General features: G+C 42.0%; 1 protein-coding gene across 1 annotated transcript in view; it reads left to right on the top strand.

The window, feature by feature from the left end:
• Positions 1-18,897, top strand: part of LOC138452729 (uncharacterized) — a 381,209-nt gene that overhangs the window by 339,155 nt on the left and 23,157 nt on the right. The window contains 3 exon segments of the mRNA XM_069605077.1: positions 3,583-4,621; positions 4,791-5,360; positions 6,234-7,115. Coding sequence (XP_069461178.1) covers positions 3,583-4,621; positions 4,791-5,360; positions 6,234-7,115 — 2,491 coding nt within the window.

Genomic DNA, 18,897 nt, shown 5'->3' with positions numbered 1-18,897 from the left:
GTACGAGAAGTACTGTTGACTGTCTCGTCGTGCTGGTTGCAGTAGCAACTGTGGACTTGGATTTTTTATTTCGGATTTGTCCTGCATTCGCAGTTAACTGCAGTTGTACCTGCTTTGGGAGAACTTCTGGAGGACGTCTTTGCGGTGAACACCGCTGTTGCCTGATTTACTGGAAACTAACAAAGGTGACTGTTGAATCGTATGTGTGGGCCCAGCGTGTACGCGTGTTTAGCGTGTACGCTGTGCACTGCGTGTTTAATGTGGTGCTTGTCTGTTTTGAAGCACTGAGATACTGATTATTTGTTTGTTTCTTTTTTGGTTAAAGGCTTCCTTGCCGGGTCCCGCCCCCTTGGATTTGGACGCCCCTTTTCTGTTTCTACTTAATCCCAGCAGCCTGCGCACTCGCGCACGCACCGTGGGAAGTACGAGAAGTACTGTTGACTGTTCACGGCGCGTGGTGCAGGCTGCGGGTTTTGGTCGTACTGCATGACCGTCGCAAAGGCTTTGCAAGTATTGCTGATACCAGGTAGTTAACATGGTTAACGGGCTCCGCAGTGGGCGTAAGGTTCGTGATAATACGAGTGAGGCTATGAATGATTCCTTAGGAAATCATATTATAATGGCAGACACCTCTACAGTAGTTAATAATGAAATTGATCTCTCAATGAGGTGGGAACATCTCTGTGTGTTGAACTGCAGGGCGATGTGAGCTGTCATGCTTCTCAAAGTGTGTTGGAACATGTAAAAGAGCTTAGCAACGAACTATTGTCTTTGCAAACTAATTCCTTATTGATACCAAAGACCTTTAAGCTTAAAGAGATGAACCAAGACCAGGATAATGGGGCTATTTTTTTTTTTTTTTTATTTTTTTTTAATTTTTTTTTTATTGAACTTTACACAGTTAAAACTGAGTTTTGTCAACGAAAACAGTAGCAGATCCGACCAGGACGAAACTCTTCAGGGATCAGCAGAAGGAGAGAAGAGAGAAGAAAAAGGAAGAGAGACCACTTCCTTTTTGTCATTCCGCCATTGTTGAGGCCAATGAGGGGGTAGTTTCCACGAACACATTGGCGTTAGTCTGCATGATTTTTGTAAAGACTAAATCGATCAGTTTAGACAGTGCCTGAGACCATTTGGTGCTCTCCCCGGAAATTAGTCTATTCCATATGTCGTCTTTCTGCAAAAACCATAGTCTCTCAGACAAAGGGAGTAGATAGACATTTCTTATGTCATTAATGGCGATGCAATCCATTATCAGATGTTTTAGTGTTTCAGTTGTATTTGGGTTTTTACAGAGGCGACAGAGTAATACAGAACCCTGATTTCTGAGCGCCAATATCTCTCTGGTTGGTAGCAAGTTAAAGCGGGCTCTCATAATGACGTTTCTCAGTTTTTTTTCCGGAAATTTTGCACAGTAATTTAGGGTTTTTTTCAGCTTGTTAAAAGAGGGTGGTAGATGGCTCAATAGTTTGTTGTTTGTTGTCTGCTCTATTGTGGTAATCCAATCCATGTCTTCCATTTTTGTTTTGATACGATCTGGGTTTTCCTTTAGCTCCGTCGGGGAACATTTGATCGTTTCTAGATCTTCTAGTCTCCTGTTAACCCAATTTTTTAGTGCGAAACAGTTGCCGGTGGAAGTTTCTGCGTGAATGATGTTCAAAATCGGTAGTGTGTCCGCAGAGATGATTTTTCTATATAAGCGCATCGCGCTTTGGTTTACCAGGGATGTTAAAGAAACCAGTCCTAGCTCCCTTCTGATGGCAGCTATTGCAGTAGACTTGGGGAGACCCAGCAACGTTTTCCACACATATCCTTCCAGTTTGGTCCAGATTTGCGGAGGAAGATATAACGAAGCTTCTGCTCCATAAGTCAGGGATGGAACTACTTTCGTTTTATAGAACAGGATGGCTGGTAACAAGGAGAACTTTCCGAACTTACGGTCGATCGCCCTTATTTGAGCCGTTAGGCATTTTACTTTTGCCCACAGTTGAGTTTGAAGACTAAGGTCTGTTTTAGAAGTGTCCAGTTGTGTCCCCAAATATTTAAAGTTAGTGACCACTTCGATATGTTCATTGTCCAGATAAATATTGGGCTTAGAAGTTTCCTTTGCCTTCAGTTTCTCCAATACCAAGATTTTTGTTTTGGATTTATTTATTTCTAACAAGTTGTCCTCCATGTAGTTTTGTAGGTTAGATAGTTTGCGTTGGAGACCCACTTTGGTTTGATCGATGATAGTAATATCGTCAGCGTACAGTAGACGAGGGATCTTGACTTTCCCAATTTTTGGAGGGAACGCTCGGATCTTTGCTTCAGAGTGCTGATAGTCGCCCAAAAAGGCGATAAATAGCGCTGGCGCGAACGGGCAGCCCTGCTTCACTCCTCTTTTCACAGGTATTTCTTCTGACAGATCACCCTGCTGATTGAGTCTTACTCTCATCTTTATATCCGTGTTAAGTGCCATAATGGGCTCCAATATTTTCATCGGGCATCTCCAGCTTTGCAGCTTTGCCCATAGCCTAGATCTGTCAATCTTGTCAAAGGCTTTCGAGAGGTCCACGAAAGCCAGATAGACTTTGGGTGCTCCTTCTTTCACTTTGGCTTTCAAGATGTTCAAAGTGAAAAGGTTGATGGTCGTGGAACCATGTTTCTGAAAGCCCGTTTGGAAGTGGTCATTGGCCTCGCTGTTTTTCTCCCAGATCCGAAAGTGGGCCAAAAGGCGAGTGGCATATAATTTGCTCAGGATATCTAGCAACGCTATTGGTCTGTAGCTAGCCGGATCCTGCCTTGGTCCTTTTTTGTAAATTGGAACAATGACGGTTCTTTGCCAGGATTCTGGGATCTTCTTCGTTCTGCCACAGATGTCAAAGATGTTACTGATTACCGCAGCCCATTTAGGGGGGGGGGAGATCTTTAAGTCTACATTGGTCAGACCATCGGGGCCTGGGGCTCTGGAGGTTTTTAGTTTTCTAATGGCCGTTTCGATGTCTTCCGGATTTGATAGGTCGGCCCAAACAGTGTCTGGGAATGGTGTAACCCCATTCGAGTTATCTGGGGGCCTTTTGAATTGGGTCGTATAGTATTGAATCCAGGTTTCCTCTGGGACTGCATTTGTAAAAGTCGAACTCTTGGTACAATTGTTGTCTTTTATCAATGACCAGAGTTGACTAGATTTTTTTGATTGTAGTGCGGACGTCATCTGTTCGGCATCGTTTTGATAGCGACTGGCCCTGTTCTGTTTAAGCCAGGTTTTATACTTTTTTACTTCCAGTTGCCAACTAGTCCAGTCTTCTGTATTGTTTGTTTTCTTCGCACATCTTAGTAATCTGCGCACAATCTGTCTTTTTTTTACCAGCTCTTTATTATAGGTGTGCATGTTATTTGTTATCTTCTTTGTTCCGTTTAAACTTTTCTTATGAAAGGGAAGTAATAGCGGCAAGTAATTAGGTCTTTCCTCAGTATCTTTATTGCCGATTTTGTTGTGATTTTGCTCCCAAGAACTTTTAATTTTGTCAATATCACGTTCAGTCAGTCTGAGTGGCGTTTGTTGTATGTTTACTTCTGTCCCCCAGTCGTATGTTTTAGGTTTAATAATGGGGCTATGTGTGGGGGCCTGGGAGTTCCACCTAATGAAGAACTATTAGCTAAAATGGGTATTATTACAACTAAACCCAGATTCTCTGATGTGTCCATTATTGCCCCGGCTATTGAGGCACTTTTGGACAAGAGGCTGGGTTTCTCCAGGCGGCCCTCTACCCTGGTTAAAGTCAACAAATATTGCATGGAAGATGTGCATGTGCACACTGATTCTGATTACGTGCTTGCGACGCAAGCCCAGGTACATGCTTTTTTCGATGATCATTCTGCAAATAATGTGGCTAATAAGGGGTTTAAAAATCAAGAGACTAGCTCGCCCTCGGAAATAGAAAATACCCGTGACTTGGCTGATACGGCCTCGGGGTCTATTCCGGTGAGGCCGCCCTCCCCTGCTGAACAACAAACAAGCCTTTCTGAACTTGAAGTTGAAGCAGACCGTAATCTAATGGAGTCCTCAGACATCGGAGTTGATTTTCCGATTCTGTCTAGGATCCTTAATCTGCTTGATAAAGGACACGACCATGCTCATGCGCAACTTATGTATTCGGATGGCATGATAACTGAGCTGCTAACCAAAGTCAATAGAATCGAGGGGCTCCTTTTTACTTGTGATGCTGTGGCTGCCCTTTCCAAGGGGAAACAAAGGGAGAGCACCCAAATGTGTACTAAAGCCTCCCAAACCCCAGTTGATTTAAGATTGGGGCCCAATGCAATGACTACTTTTGCTGCAGTTACGGCATCTGATTCTAGCAAAAAAGATGGGGCTGTAGCTAAGGTAACAGATCAGTTGACTGAGATGGTATCGGCGAATGCAGTGGCCATTCAACAGATACTATTAAGTATAGCAAAGACCAATCCTATTGAACAACTACTGGTGTCGCAGTCCCCTACTGCCGACGTGATGGCTGACTCAGTACCACTGGTGCCTTGTCTAAGTATAGATGAGCCACCAGATAGCCCTTCGACCTTGACCAACTTAATTGATTTCGAAGATGATGCACAGAAAGTTCATCAGCAGGCTGGATCAGTGAAGTAGACTGCGGTAGAGGATCAGCCGTACGAACCGGTACTATCAAGGAAGCAGACTTCTGTTGAGAGCTACCAAACGTAAGCTCAAACAAGCCAAAAATATAAAGTCGAGGAACAAACAAAATCCACCCAAGGTGATACTAGATTCCTTAAAGGTTGATCTAAAGGATTCCTCGCTTGACGTGGAGAAGATTGATCTCCTGCAACTTAACCAAGAATCAAGGGCTCTATTGAACATTGAAGCAATTCAGAGCCCAGGTGACACGCAAAAGTTGCCGATGATCAAACTGACTGGAAAAGGGCTTGGAGTTGCGGCTCAGGTGGAAGACCATTGTGTTACCAAACAAAAGCAAACTGATCTGGTAAATTTTTTTCCGGCCCTCTATATGAAGAAGGCTTCTAACAAAATCAAAGTGGCAGGGCCCAGCAAATCTTTGAAAAAAACATCAGTGAATAAACCTTTACCAATCAGATCGAATGAGACGACCTTAAATACACATATTAGTCTGGACGGTGAACTGCCCAATAACGCCTCAGTTCAGGAGGTGTTATCCAACAGTGTGGTGAAAGAACCCGCTCTTAATGTGGTCAATGATCATGGTGTTAAAGTTGAAGGGCTTGGTTCGTCACCCTGTAAGAACAATATAAATATGACCAGGGATAGATCTAATTCAGAAGCTCAGACAGGGGTCCATGAATCATACCTTAATACTTACGAGCCGATGCCAAAGACTGAGGTAATGATGTTAACCCCAGATATGCCATCTATTATGGGTTGGGAAATTAAGCAACCAACCTCCGCAAAAGTGAGCCTAAATCGTTCTGCAATGCTGAAGGTTTTTCAGGCGATCCCAGCCTTACGCACCATAAGAAGTGATGATATTGACTAGGTTTGCCTGTCCCATAATAATCCAACTCGAATGATATGTGGCTACCATTCACACATCATTGCAAGTTTAATTTGGGCACAGCGCGATGACTTAGAATTACTGCGCTTTTTCCCTTGTCTATTTAATTCCGAAGAACTTGCTGAAATGTTCATTGCGACCCTCCCAGATCCTCCTCAGCCCTTAAATTCAGCAGGAACTCTACCGTTGATTAATGAGGAAGTATTGAAACAATTTATTAACTTTGCTGCTTCTTTATTAGGCATGATGGGTATGGGGTTTTCGAATCCTCCTCAAACTACAACCGTTATGGGTAAAAAGTAGGATTAAAACTTTTGTATGAACTTACTGTCTTGGAACCCATGTGGTAGTTCCAACTTGAGGTCATGGAATGCTTCGCTTGATAGCTGTACTCATCCAGGGATCTGCTTGATCCAAGAAACTATGATTACAGGTGATTTAGTGTTGGAGGGGTTTGATTCTTATCATCAGCCTGCTGAAAGAGGGACTCTAGGCCGCCCGGCTGGCGGCCTAGCTATCTTAATCGATAAAAATTTGAGATTGAAATCCTGTGTGTTGTGGGCCGATGACGCATTGTTGGTGGTTGAAATTTCAAGTAATAAGCCACTATGCCAGGATTTTTTTGTAGCTAACCTGTATTGGAATGATGTTAGACTTTCCTTTGAAACGATCACTAATCATTTGAATCTCATCTTTGAACAGATACTTGCCCATAAAGTAAGTTTGAATGTAATCATTGGGGGAGATTTTAATGCCACCTGTGTAGCTGTCGATAAGGAGGGGAACCAGCGTAGTCATGATTTGAAGAAAAAATCTCATGCGAATGGTAAAAAGTGGTTGGAATATTTTACCACTTGGGATATTCAAATGGTTCCGTTTGAAATAGGACCCTATCATTATACCTGGGCAAGAGGTCTGTGGACTTCATTGATTGATTATATCTTTGCATCTACATGGTTATTACAATTTATTGATCCAATACTGATTGGCAACTTACTTAGGGGAGATCATCTTGCATTGAATACTAACTTTAGATTGAAAGTCAGTAGCCTTGATGTTGCCCCGACTTTATCTGATATTGAATTTGATCGAGTCCGACTATCGGTTAAGTGGACCTCTAAAAGGTGCAAGAAAGTCAGTACTAATATTCAAGAGGACCCCTTACTTATGTTGAGTAAGTCGTTAAGAGGAGTATCTGGTGTTGCGGCAGAGATACAGGACTCGATAAGAATTGCCGTTCATATGTCACTTATGACAACCTCCACTGACTCTAGTTGGCCGACCACGCATCGCCATCAGTACAATCAAAAAGTGGTTGACTTACGGAAAGAGAAACGCCAACTTATTAGGCAACTGGGCTCTCGAGATTTAGCTGCTTATGAGTTCTATGAGTCAAAGGCCCTAATTATTAGGACCTACAAAAGACAAATAAAAATGCTGAAGCATGAGTTAATTAATACCGATAATCAGAACCTCATTGCTCTACTACTTACGAAAAATACTAGACAGGTGTGGGCCACGATTCGTACTTTGCTTGGAAATGCAAAGTTGATTGAAGAATCAGCCATCTCTGCTGTTACTTGGGTCAGTCATATTAAATCCAAGTTTGCCAAGCCATCTGGTTTTTGTTTGTATGTAGATATGACTTCATTTAGTCCCTCCATTGGTGGGTGCCCGTGGACGATCGTGGACATACATATGGCCATCATGAAATCTAAAGGCTCCAGGGCTCCGGGGCCTGATGGAATTCCACCATGTCTTAAACTCAATCCTGAATTGTGGGCGGGAATTTTCAAAATAAAATTTGACGCCATTTATTATCTTGGGCACATTCCTAGCACCTGGTGCTCTGCAACTATATTCCGATTTATAAAAAGGGTCCAATGAATGAACCGGCGAACTTTAGGCCAATAGCACTGATGGATGCCTCAGCAAACATTTTTACAAGTCTTTTACTGCAATTTATCCATCAGCATATCATTAACTCTAATCTATTGTCTAAATTTCAGATTGGATTTCGTCGTTACATGGGCTGTTAACTTAATGTGACTATTATTGCCCATGTTTACAAGCAGACCAGAGCACTTAATGCAGGGCCGGTGTATATGGCAGCCCTGGATCTGACTGCTGCTTTCGACTCAGTGATTAGAGAACTATTGTGGAAAAAAATTATTAAATATGGCTTTTCTGTTCAGCTGGACTCTATCATTGCTGCCCTACATAAACAAACAACCTATCGAATCTGTCTTACTAAAGCCGGTGCACTTACTGACACCATCCCCACTGAAATTGGATTAAAACAGGGCTGTAACCTTGCTGCAGTCCTGTTTAATTTATATCTATTAGATCTGGATGAGCAATGGAAGGAGGCCATCATTTTCCCAGTGAAACTGGGTCCAATAGTACTCAACTGGCTAAGTTTTGCCGACAACTTACTGTTTTTTGATAGGACCCCTTTTGGGCTACAGACGAAGCTGGGCTTACTTCATACATATGCCAGTACTCTCAATCTACAGATTAATCCTGAACAATCCTTCATTATCACGTTTGTTGAAGGACGGAAAAGATCCACTAAATTTACATGGTGCCTTAATGGTATCTCCATTCCCAGGTCACTTTCCATGCGTTACTTAGGCTATCATCCAGCAAGTACTTCTTCCCTTGATGGGTGGAAGATGATCTTGAATAGTAAAGCGAAAACGCTTACTGTACAGTTGAAATTGATACACCAGCGACTCGGGAAATTTTCTATGGTCCTCCCTATGCTGACATTCTATCTGCAAAAATTTTAACCAATTCTGCTATATACACTGGATGTATGTCTGTATGAACTTGACGGTATGCTAGACTTGATCCAGGGCAAAATGTTGAAAAGTGTTTGGGTTTGGCCCTTTCGACGCTGAATGCCATTGTTTGTCATGAGTTGGGTTTAGTACCGTTATCGGTCAAATGGCATTGGCGATTACTCACTAATTATTGGAAAATGTTATCTCCCCCTAAGAATTCATTATACAAAGATTTCGCGACTATGATAGCGAAAGGACATCCTCCTTCCGTCTTGAAATTTAGGATCAAGATGGAAGAACTGTTATCTAGCGCTATGATTAATCACGATGACCTGGTACTAGGTTTACCGTCATGCAAACTTAAATATTGTAGGTATCACTGGTGTTTGTTGATTGAGAAGATTAATAATTATCAATCCTTCTATGAATATGCCAAATTTACCTGGCTGTAGGGTTTTCGTCCAAAGTATCAGATTATTTTCCCGTGTAACTATGCGAGGAAAACTTATTTGAGATTTCGATTGAATCAGTTACTCACAAATGAGAAGCCGATGTCGTGGAATCAGTATAAAAATAAGTTAAATAGAGGGTTATGCAGATTTTGCAATACTAATGACAATTGAAACCTTGAAACATCTTACGGTGTATTGCTTGTATTTTGAATCTGTTAGGAAACATCTATTTGGTGATCATCTTTACACAGAATCTAGTATGAGCAGAGAGACGCTTTGGGAAAGATGTATGTGGGGAAGGAGCCAGACGCTCATTCTTGGTTTAACAAACATTTTGCTAATTATTGAAGAAAAATTATCTGAAAAAGCCAAGAATTTGACTGGTTGAGGATGGTGAGTACGTTGAGGATATCAGCTGAATTTGTAATCTGTTCTGGAGATCTAGACCACGGGTGTATTATTCGTTTGGGCCTCGAAACATCATAATCATTGCTTATGATTGATGGGGAGGAGGAATAGTTATTTTGTTGCTTATGGGTTTTTGGTCTGGTTTTAGTGAATTGATTGATTTGAGTGATATATTGTTTTTATATTTTTTGTAATGAAATGTTTGATATCTGATGAAATATGATGTTGGTATTCTGTTGTGATGGATAGGTTGTTTACATTTTTCAAATGTATGTTTTATGTTTAATGTTGATGTTTTAAGTGATATGTATTTATATTGCTGTTTGAAGAATGCTTCATATCTGATTTTAGTATATATAATTTGTAAAGGTTGAAAAACTATAAACAATAAAAATAAATAGCCTATTGTCATCAGTCTTAATCAAATTGGCCTTTCTTGCCAACATCACATTGCCAACTCACTGTGAACTTACTGCACCTTCAATAGTGTATTGCGTGAACTTGCTTTATGAATTGAACGTGTATACCTGTTAGCACACACTCTTAATAACTTGTACTGCACCTCCATGCACCCTAATACGCATTGCCTGATTTTGAATGGATTGTACTTGTAAGGATACACTGTGGAATGATGTGTCTTAACCCTCCCATCTGGTAGCACATACCCCTACTATGTACTAACCTTGCCCCTAGCTCACTCCGGCGATACTTACCATTGGGGGCACCTACTCCCCCTCTGCCTAACTAAACCATGACAATTCCTGAGTTCCAACTAACATTTACACGGCTGCTACGTCTTAGTGTACACATACCTTACTCTCATACCCTGCACCTCGCAGGAAAGAAACACAAGACTTGGAGCAAGACTGCCTAAGACTTACAAACCTAAGACTAATAGCCTCAACTCCCAAGTCTCTGACAGACGGCATAACATGAAAAATGCTCATGTCTACCTACCCATACAACCTGCAGAAAGTGTGTACAAAACCCATCCTAAAACTTACAGCCATAAACAAAGACCTCCCTCCACCCCAGGGCAACACAAAGCGACAACCATCACTGGAGCCATTATTAACTCCAGATCCCCCCTGGCCCACTCCACAGAAATAGCAGATATACTCTCTATGGATGATCTAGACATTCTAGCTGTGACTGAAAGCTGGCTTCAAGATGCAGCTGGCCCAGCCCTCATGTTAGCCATACCCGAGGACTACCAAATACTTAGAGTGGATAGACCCAATGCCAGAGGGCGTGGCCTTGCCATCATAGCTAAAACTAAACTAGCATTGAGGCTATCTACATCCCCCAAACTTAGATCTTGTGAACCACTCTCTGCTAAACTCCCTATCTCTGACATTAGCACCTTAACCATTTTTCTAGTATATAGACCACCTTGTCCAATTGGCACCTTCGAAGAAGACCTCTCCAGCCTCCTCACTAATAACATCGAAGACACCTCACAGATCTTACTATTAGGTGACTTCAACCTGGGTTTCAACGACCCCAGGGATAAGCATGGTTTATCTATTGAAACTATTCTGACTGATCATGGCCTATCCCAAAAAGTCCTCACCCAGGCACACATAAAAGGGCGCACCCGTAGCTGTCCTCCAACGAACTCACTGGTGCTTCCTGCTCATAGCATAACTTGAAAACGCACGTGTCCCTTAAATGCCTTGCTACATTTAATTGTGTGTAACTTGCCTATAATGCCACAGTCATTGCCTATAATGACAATGGATGCATCGTAACCCCCAGAGAACCCCCTTCAGGAATTCTGCTGAACTTCGTTACAGGGACCGGAGTCACATCGGAAGGAGGGAGACTCTGGGAGACTCTCACAAGACCTAAGGTGGTATGGAGGAATTAACTGGCTTTCAGGCACCACCCAATACAAACGTGTTGGCTTTGAGGAATATTCTGGTTATGGGACTTTGGAACTGTACACTGGAGCTGCAGCTGGGAAATTGGATATGGGACTGATGTTTTGCATGCATTTTTGTAATAAGTATGTTATTTCTTTAAGTGGTTATGATTAGTTGCATTATACATTTCATGTAAATTCCACAGTTGCGATGTTCCCTGCTGGTTCATCTCTGGGATGCTGTTGTATATGGGGTACATGTGGTTTGTTGTTGATCTTTTGAAGGGGGTGGGGGAATGCTGAAATTTCATCCTGATTGACTTTATTGTTACTGCAGTACCCCTGAAGGATGAGTTATATGGTTGCAGATATTTTAAAGAAAGGGGTAGCACATAACTGTCCTTTGAATACGAGAGGTTCTTGGAGGCATACACCTTCAGCGCTCGGTTTTTTTTTAGAGGTGTTTCTATGACTTCCGGCTGCTTATACTCATTCCCTCTTCCATCTTTTTCTATATTTTTTAAATATGGGTTGAATGCTTTGTGTTCTATGGGTCTACTTGGAAACTGATCTCTTTTCACACCCTCGTGTCCGGTCTCATAGGGGGATGGGGGTGTAGTACTGTGATTTTTGCGGGCTAACATGTTGATTTCATTGACCACTTGACTCATGTTGACTGTGGGGTTTAAATGGGGAATGGTCTATTGGGTTTATGGGGGTCTAGTAGTTGCCTTTGCATAGACTCTGGTTTTGTGGTTGGGGAATTGTATATATATGGTGTACTGAGTTTTTTTTTTTTACCTGATTACGTTGTGGGGGGGGGTGGTAAAAAGGGAATTCACATGAGCTGGATTGATTTCGGGGGGTGGAATATTATTGTGAATTACTATAAATAAGGTTTGGGTTGGAGATTCGTCTCTGGTGGGTATGGTTCAGAATGGTTTACTCGATGTACATAATATGAAATGTGTTAGGTCCGCTGCTTATCGGAGTGGTTTTTTTGTGCAATGATTGTACTTGCTATCTGTTTGTTCGTTTAAATGTCTGGTTGTTGTTGTGTCTATGCACTTTGTTTTTATTTTATTTTTTTGGAACTCTGCCTCTGATCTTGATGGTTACTGCTCCTATGATACTGTTCTAATTTGGGAGTTATGGTTGCGTTAACTTTTGTTTCTTGGAATGTTAAGAGGATTGGGAATGTTGTGAAAAGACGCAAGGTTCTAGCACGATTGTGGAGAAGTGGTGCTGATATAGTCTTTCTTCAAGAGACTCATCTGGATGAACAAACTGAAAAATACTTGGCCAACTCGAAATATTCTAGAGCGGTCTCGAATTGTTATGATTCTAAATCTAGAGGGGTAAGTATCTTGTTTAGGAAGGGCTTGTTGTTTAAGATTGAAAAGACAGTTATGGATGGGGAAGGTAGAATCCTATTACTTGATGTGCTCCTAGATGGGAAAAAAATGACATTTGGATCAGTGTATGCGCCATGCTCGCCAGCTGTATCTTTTCTTGATCAATTGAGCCTTTTGTTGGATGGTATGGAGGGTGATTCATTAGTGTTGGGTGGTGATTTTAATCTAGTGATGGATAGTAAAATAGATCGTAGATCAGAGTGTAGGTATTATAATGAGAGGATTAGTGAGGAACTCAGGGCATTTGTGTTCAAATACAATCTTATTGATATATGGAGGGAACTCCATCGTGGTGAAGAAGAGTTTTCCTTTCATTCGCCTGTTCATGATTCTTTCTCCAGAATTGATTACTTCTTTATTAGTATGACTTTGAGTGATCAAACAATCTCGACAAACATACTAGAGAGAGGTATCTCAGATCATGCTCTATTGGACCTCCAGCTGATTTTGGATAGTAAGAGTACTAAGACGAGGAGGTGGAAGATGCAAGCTGAAATGCTGAAGGATACTTTGGTTGTAGAGGGCTTGGAGACCTTCATAGGTCATTACTTTAATGAAAATTTAGACTCGGCCAGTATTAAGACTGTTTGGGACTGCTTTAAGGCGGTTTTGAGGGGTGAATTGATTAGTAGAGCTGCTCATCTGAAGAAAAAAAAACAACGTTTGATTGGTGATTTGGAGGACAAGATAAAAAATTTGCAGAGAGTCTGTGCTACCAATGGTTCAGGACAATCCAAACTGGAATTACGTAAGTTGGAGGCGGAATTGGGGACCCATATTCAAAACCTGGCAAGTAAGCGTTTGTTTTATTCGAAACAGAAGTCCTGGGAATCGGGTGATCGTAATGGCAAATTATTGGCGTATAAACTTAGGGAGATGGTGTCTGATTCATGTGTCACTTCTATCCAAACTGATGGGGGGTTACTTTAAATAGAAATGGCGATATTTGTAGTTACTTTAAGGGTTATTATGAGGCATTGTATGGGGAAGATGGAGACCCGACTTCTGATAGGCTGGATACATTTTTTGGAAAAATTTTACTCTCAAGCCTGACTCAGGAACAACGTACCTCTCTTGATGCTGCAATCGAGGTTGCTGAGGTTAGTTTGGCTATATCGCAAATGAATGATGGAAAATCGCCGGGTCCAGATGGTATTGTCTCAGAATTTTATAAAAAATTTGATGTTCAGTTGGCACCTGTGTTGTGTGACCTTTATAATGATTTTGTAGTATCGGGTATGATGTGTGATTCCATGAAAGAGGCAATGATTGTGGTGATCCCAAAACCTAATAAAGATCACACTAGATGTGGGAATTATAGGCCTATCTCAATGCTAAATGTGGACCTTAAAATTTTCACAAAAATTTGGGCTAACAGATTGGGTTTTTGTATGAGAGATCTGGTTGATGGGTCACAGGTGGGTTTTATCCCAGGGAGATATGGCTATGACAATATTCGAACCGTGTTAAATGTGGTTGATGACCGATTTGGGAAGGCCACAAATGAAGTCAGGTTTTTTTGATGCTGAAAAAGCCTTTGATAGGGTAAACTGGAAATTTCTAGAATTCACTTTACTGAAAATGGGTTTTGGCCCAGTTTTTATGAAGATGGTAGATTGTATTCATAATGATGTTAGGGCCCGGGTGTTGGTTAATGGGGTGATTTCAGATCCATTTCAGTTGTTAAGGGGCACGAGGCAAGGCTGTCCGTTGTCTCCTTTTTTGTTTGATTTGGTGTTGGAACCTCTTGTTACTTATCTCAGACAATGTGAGATTATTAAGGGTATTAATGTTGGGAAGGTTGAAGTGAAAGTTCTGTCGTATGCTGATGATATGCTCCTTATGATATCAAATCCGGAAGTGTGTGGAGATGTAATAAAATCAATGTTTCAAGAAGTGGGTGAATTGTCGGGACACAAAGTGAATTGGGACAAGACTGAGGTTTTTCCTTTGTCTGGTCGGCGTGTGAATACGGTTTTGAACACATGGAATTGTAAATGGTCTCCAGAGGGGGTTAAATATCTAGGAATTCATATTATTGGGGACTTGAAGAAATTACAGCAATATAATCTTAATTTGGTACATGCGCAAATGTCATTGTTAATTAGGAGATGGGAGAAATTGACTCTGAACCTATGGGCAAAGATCAATGCAATTAAGATGGTTCTTTTGCCAAAAGTCTTGTATGTTATCCAATCCATCCCGTTGTTGTTGTATAAGAAACAGTTACTTAAGATTGAGAAACTTTTTTCTTCTTTCTTGTGGGGTTCTGGTAAGAGACCTCGGATTCCGAAATACATGCTAGTGCAAAGAGTGGAGGATGGAGTCTTTGGATTCCCTGACTTGATGAAATACTATAACGCGTTTGTACTTAAAAAAAGCTCATATTACTTTAGGGATAGAGCGGTGAATGAACCAATTTGGTTGCGTATGGAAAGGGGTGTCTGTGCTCCCTTTGACTTGAGATCCATATATAGTATGGATAAATTGCCGATTAAGAGATTGAAGTTGCGCCCGATTGTGGCTACTAGACATGTAATTAGGGAGTGGTTTCGGGATAATGATATGAATTACGGATTCAGTAGAGATGCTTCTATATGGTACAATGCTGTTTTGCAGATTGATAATAAATGTTTGAATTGGCCTAGTTGGATTAATAAGGGTATCCTGAAATTGGCAGATGTGTTGGATGGGAATAGGTTATTAAGTTTTGAGGCATTAGTGAACAGATATGGTTTGCGGCGAAGTGAATTGAATAGATACTTGGCTTTTGAAAATTTGGTAACTTGTAGATTAGTTTTGGCTGATGGGTCTATTGGAAATAAACCGGAGATTGCTACCTTATTGGAAGGTCCGGAATATGGAGTGCGTACTTATATGCAATTTATGTCTATTAATGAGAAACTTCGGGAGGCATGGTCTAGATTGAGAATTACTTGGTCTGATGATGTTCTGGATGAGATTTCTGAATTAGATTGGAAATACATTCTAAAGGTTAATTTGCATTTGGGTCCTGATATGGGCTTACGGTTAATTCGACAAAAATTATTGGGAAAGTGTACTGGACACCTGTTAGGATGTTTAGATTGGGGCTCCGACCGGATGATTTGTGTTGGAGTTGTAACAGGGATAGAGGTACTTTAGTGCATTTACTGTGGGATTGCCCGAGAGTGCTGGACTTTTGGACGGCAGTGATTGATAGAATTGATTTGATTTTTGATGTAACTTTGCGGAGGTCGGCAGTGAATGTCATCTTACTTTCAAGTAAAAATAGGAGAGGTCGAATTGCGAGTCATTCTTGCTGGATTGATAGGGCCATTATGGTGGCTATTAAGTTGATTCTCAGGGTTTGGAAATCAAGGAAGAAACCTAATGTTGATGAATGGCTGACAGAATTGCATGTGTTGGCGCAGTATGACAAGGTTTCATTCCATAATAAAGATAAGGATGAAGATTATTTGAAATTGTGGGGTCCTTTTATGGACCTGTATGGCTGATGGGGATATTGCATTGCTTGGTGGTAATGGTATTCGAGGTGTAGAGAGTGGGGTTCTTTTTTTTTTTTTTTTTTTTTCTTGTCTTGTCTGGTGTGGTTGTGATTCTCTTTGATGGTTGTTTCACTATGGTTGGTTTTCAGCTTGAAATGAACTGTTTAAGATGCATTTGTCAGTTTGTATGTTTCATGCTTATACTCTCTGTGAAACATTGTTTCTCTTATTATTATTGTTTATGAGAAAACTAATAAAGTGTTGGGAAAAAAAAAAAAGGGCGCACCTTAGACTGGATAGCCAATCTAAACTGTGACATCACCATCACCAAAATAACCCCCCAACTATGGACCGACCACTATCTAATCAACTTCTCAACCGCCATAGAGTCACCAAAACAGAAAAACACTGTATTAGTACCACCGCTCCTCACCAGAAGTAAAAAAAGACATCACAGCGGAAAAAACTACTCCCACTACTTCTACCCACGCTATCTAATACCTACAGTACTGACCCCAGTACTCTAGTAACCACCTTTAATGATACTATTTTGAAAGCCCTTGATACCATTGTACCTTCTAAACTTCGCAAAAGTAAACAGGCTCACCTCAATACGTGGTTTACCCCACATCTTAAAGAATTAACACTACAAAAGAGGAAGCTTCAAGCCATCTGGCGACACACCCCTACTATTGAGAACAAAACTACACTAACTAACTTTGCCAATATGTATAAAAAGGAAATAATCCACACTAAAAGAAACACCTTTAATGAAAGAATCGCCAAAGTTAATTCCAATACTAAGGAGCTTTTCACTATCCTTCGCGAAATGGAAAATCCCACACTACCTACAGGCAATGTCCCGAAAAACAAACAATGGTGCACCAGCTTCCAAAATGCCTTAGCCAATAAAATAGCCACTCTGCAGTCCAAAATAGCGGCCAAAAAAGCCTCCCTGCGCCCTACTGAGACTCGCCCCACTCCTCCCATTACTATATCCCACGTGATTACGCCTTTCAAATTTACCAATATATCCATTCTGGATACTGAAAAGGCTATAGTTTCATTGACACCTTTCAATTGCCAGGGTGACAGTTGCCCCGCGCAAGTAATCAAGGATGCTGCCAGAGAGCTAGCTCCTTTCATTTCAAAACTCATCAACGCCTCCTTCAACTCTAACACTGTCCCAACTAATCTTAAAATCTTAAAGAATCGTGGGTTCTACCATTTCTTAAAAAACATACATTAGACCCTTCCATCGCCACCAACTACAGACCCATTACTACTTTTCCGTTCCTCCTCAAAATTGAGCTGGTTTTGAAGCGCATGAAAGATTTCTGGAGGAGTGCAAAAACCAGTGTCTTCCCTCTCGTTCAAGGTGCAGCAGAACCGTGAACTTTGGCTGGTCTGGCCCTCAGGCTGCTGTGAGTCCCACTCTGGAGGATTAGAGGACAGGATGGCTCCGTACAGGGTCTGCTCTTCCAGCTTAGGCGATTCCGGGGTAGAGTGACAGGTCCTGCTCTACAGCAATGTTTAGTCCCAATGTGGGTAAGGATCCTCTGCCTTGGACCGCTTCTCCTTCACCTCAGGCTGAGGGCTTTGGAAAGTTCAACTTTCCCAAAGTACTGAGACTTCTTCCAGAGCGAATGTTTGTGTCTTCAGAGGATCTGAGAGAATCTGAAGAAGGGGTTGGAGTCCCCTTCTTATAATGACGCAAGTCCCCAGGTGATTGGACTAAAACTAGCCTTCCTTAGTGGTCCAATCCCTATTCTTGAACCGAGCAGACTTTGCCCTTCTGATGTCACACCCAAAGTGCTTTGCTCCAGAGGAAGTGGAGGGGACAGGAAAGAGAGCGGCAGAGAGAAACAATATGGTGGAAGTCTCCTTCCATTTACCAGAGCACTCCTGCCTACTCTAATCATGCCCCTTCCCTTCTCTCCAAGAGCAAAGGCCTTTAGAGATGCAGCACCATGGAGTGAGACTGCTCCTTCCACTTGCGTGTGCTCCCTTGCTGCCTGGGCCAAGACAGCTACCTGCTGTGTGGCTGTCTCTGGTGGATGGTGTTAACTGCCCTCACAAAAGAGACCAAATAGGCCCAGTCCTCCAGGTTCCCGTCCTGCCATTTTGCAGTCTCCACCCGGCTGCCCAGAATACACATCCCCTTCCTCAGCAGAGGTGACACATGGGTCATATCAATTGGGATATGGCGGTCATCATAAATAGTGCCATAGCTTTATTTGAGAGTTTGCCCTGCCACCTGCATGGTTTAGTCAGACCATTGCAGTTTTGTTACCGGGGGCGGGCGGATATCTTAAATGCTGTTCCTGTGCTCCAGAGACTTTTCTGTTATTCCAGTTGTCGAGTTCTATGGCTGGGTAGGAGCCTGCAACAGTTTGTGTGCCCACTCCACATAAACCACCCTATCTGTTCATGGGATGGTCAGTGCGTGATGGTTAAAGGAACAGATTGTGGACTATTGCCACCACTCCTCCCCTGCAATGAGTACTCTTGTAGGACCGGTTGGGGGAGCCAGGGTGCAGGAGTCTCAATGCCGGGACTCAGTGTTCATAAAGCAATGTGATGCTAATTAAGACAAGTCCTGAAAGCTGATGCACTGAGGAGTCTACAACATAATGAGGTATGATATGATCTGATATGATATGGCATTTGTAACGCGCCTATACAAATGTGTTTCAAGGTGCGACGAGGCAGGGGGGGGGACAAGCGGAGACAGAAAACGATCCTACTAGGCCAGGTGTCATTCAGATTGCGCAAGGGTAGAGGGGAAGGGAAAAGTGCAAGGGGAAAGGGAGAGGGGTAAGTGCAGTACAGGGTTAGAAGAATACAAGAAAAATGATAGGGCCAGCTGGTGGCAAGTGCAAGGTAAGTGCCGGGAGGAGGGGCTGTAGGATACAGAGACAGTCCCGTAGTGCAGGGAGGCAGTGCAGGGAAG

This window comes from Ambystoma mexicanum, chromosome 4p (genome assembly GCF_040938575.1).
Source record: "Ambystoma mexicanum isolate Mex_15411 chromosome 4p, UKY_AmexF1_1, whole genome shotgun sequence".
Taxonomy (NCBI): Eukaryota; Metazoa; Chordata; class Amphibia; order Caudata; family Ambystomatidae; genus Ambystoma; species Ambystoma mexicanum.
This window is presented reverse-complemented; position numbering and strand designations above follow the sequence as displayed.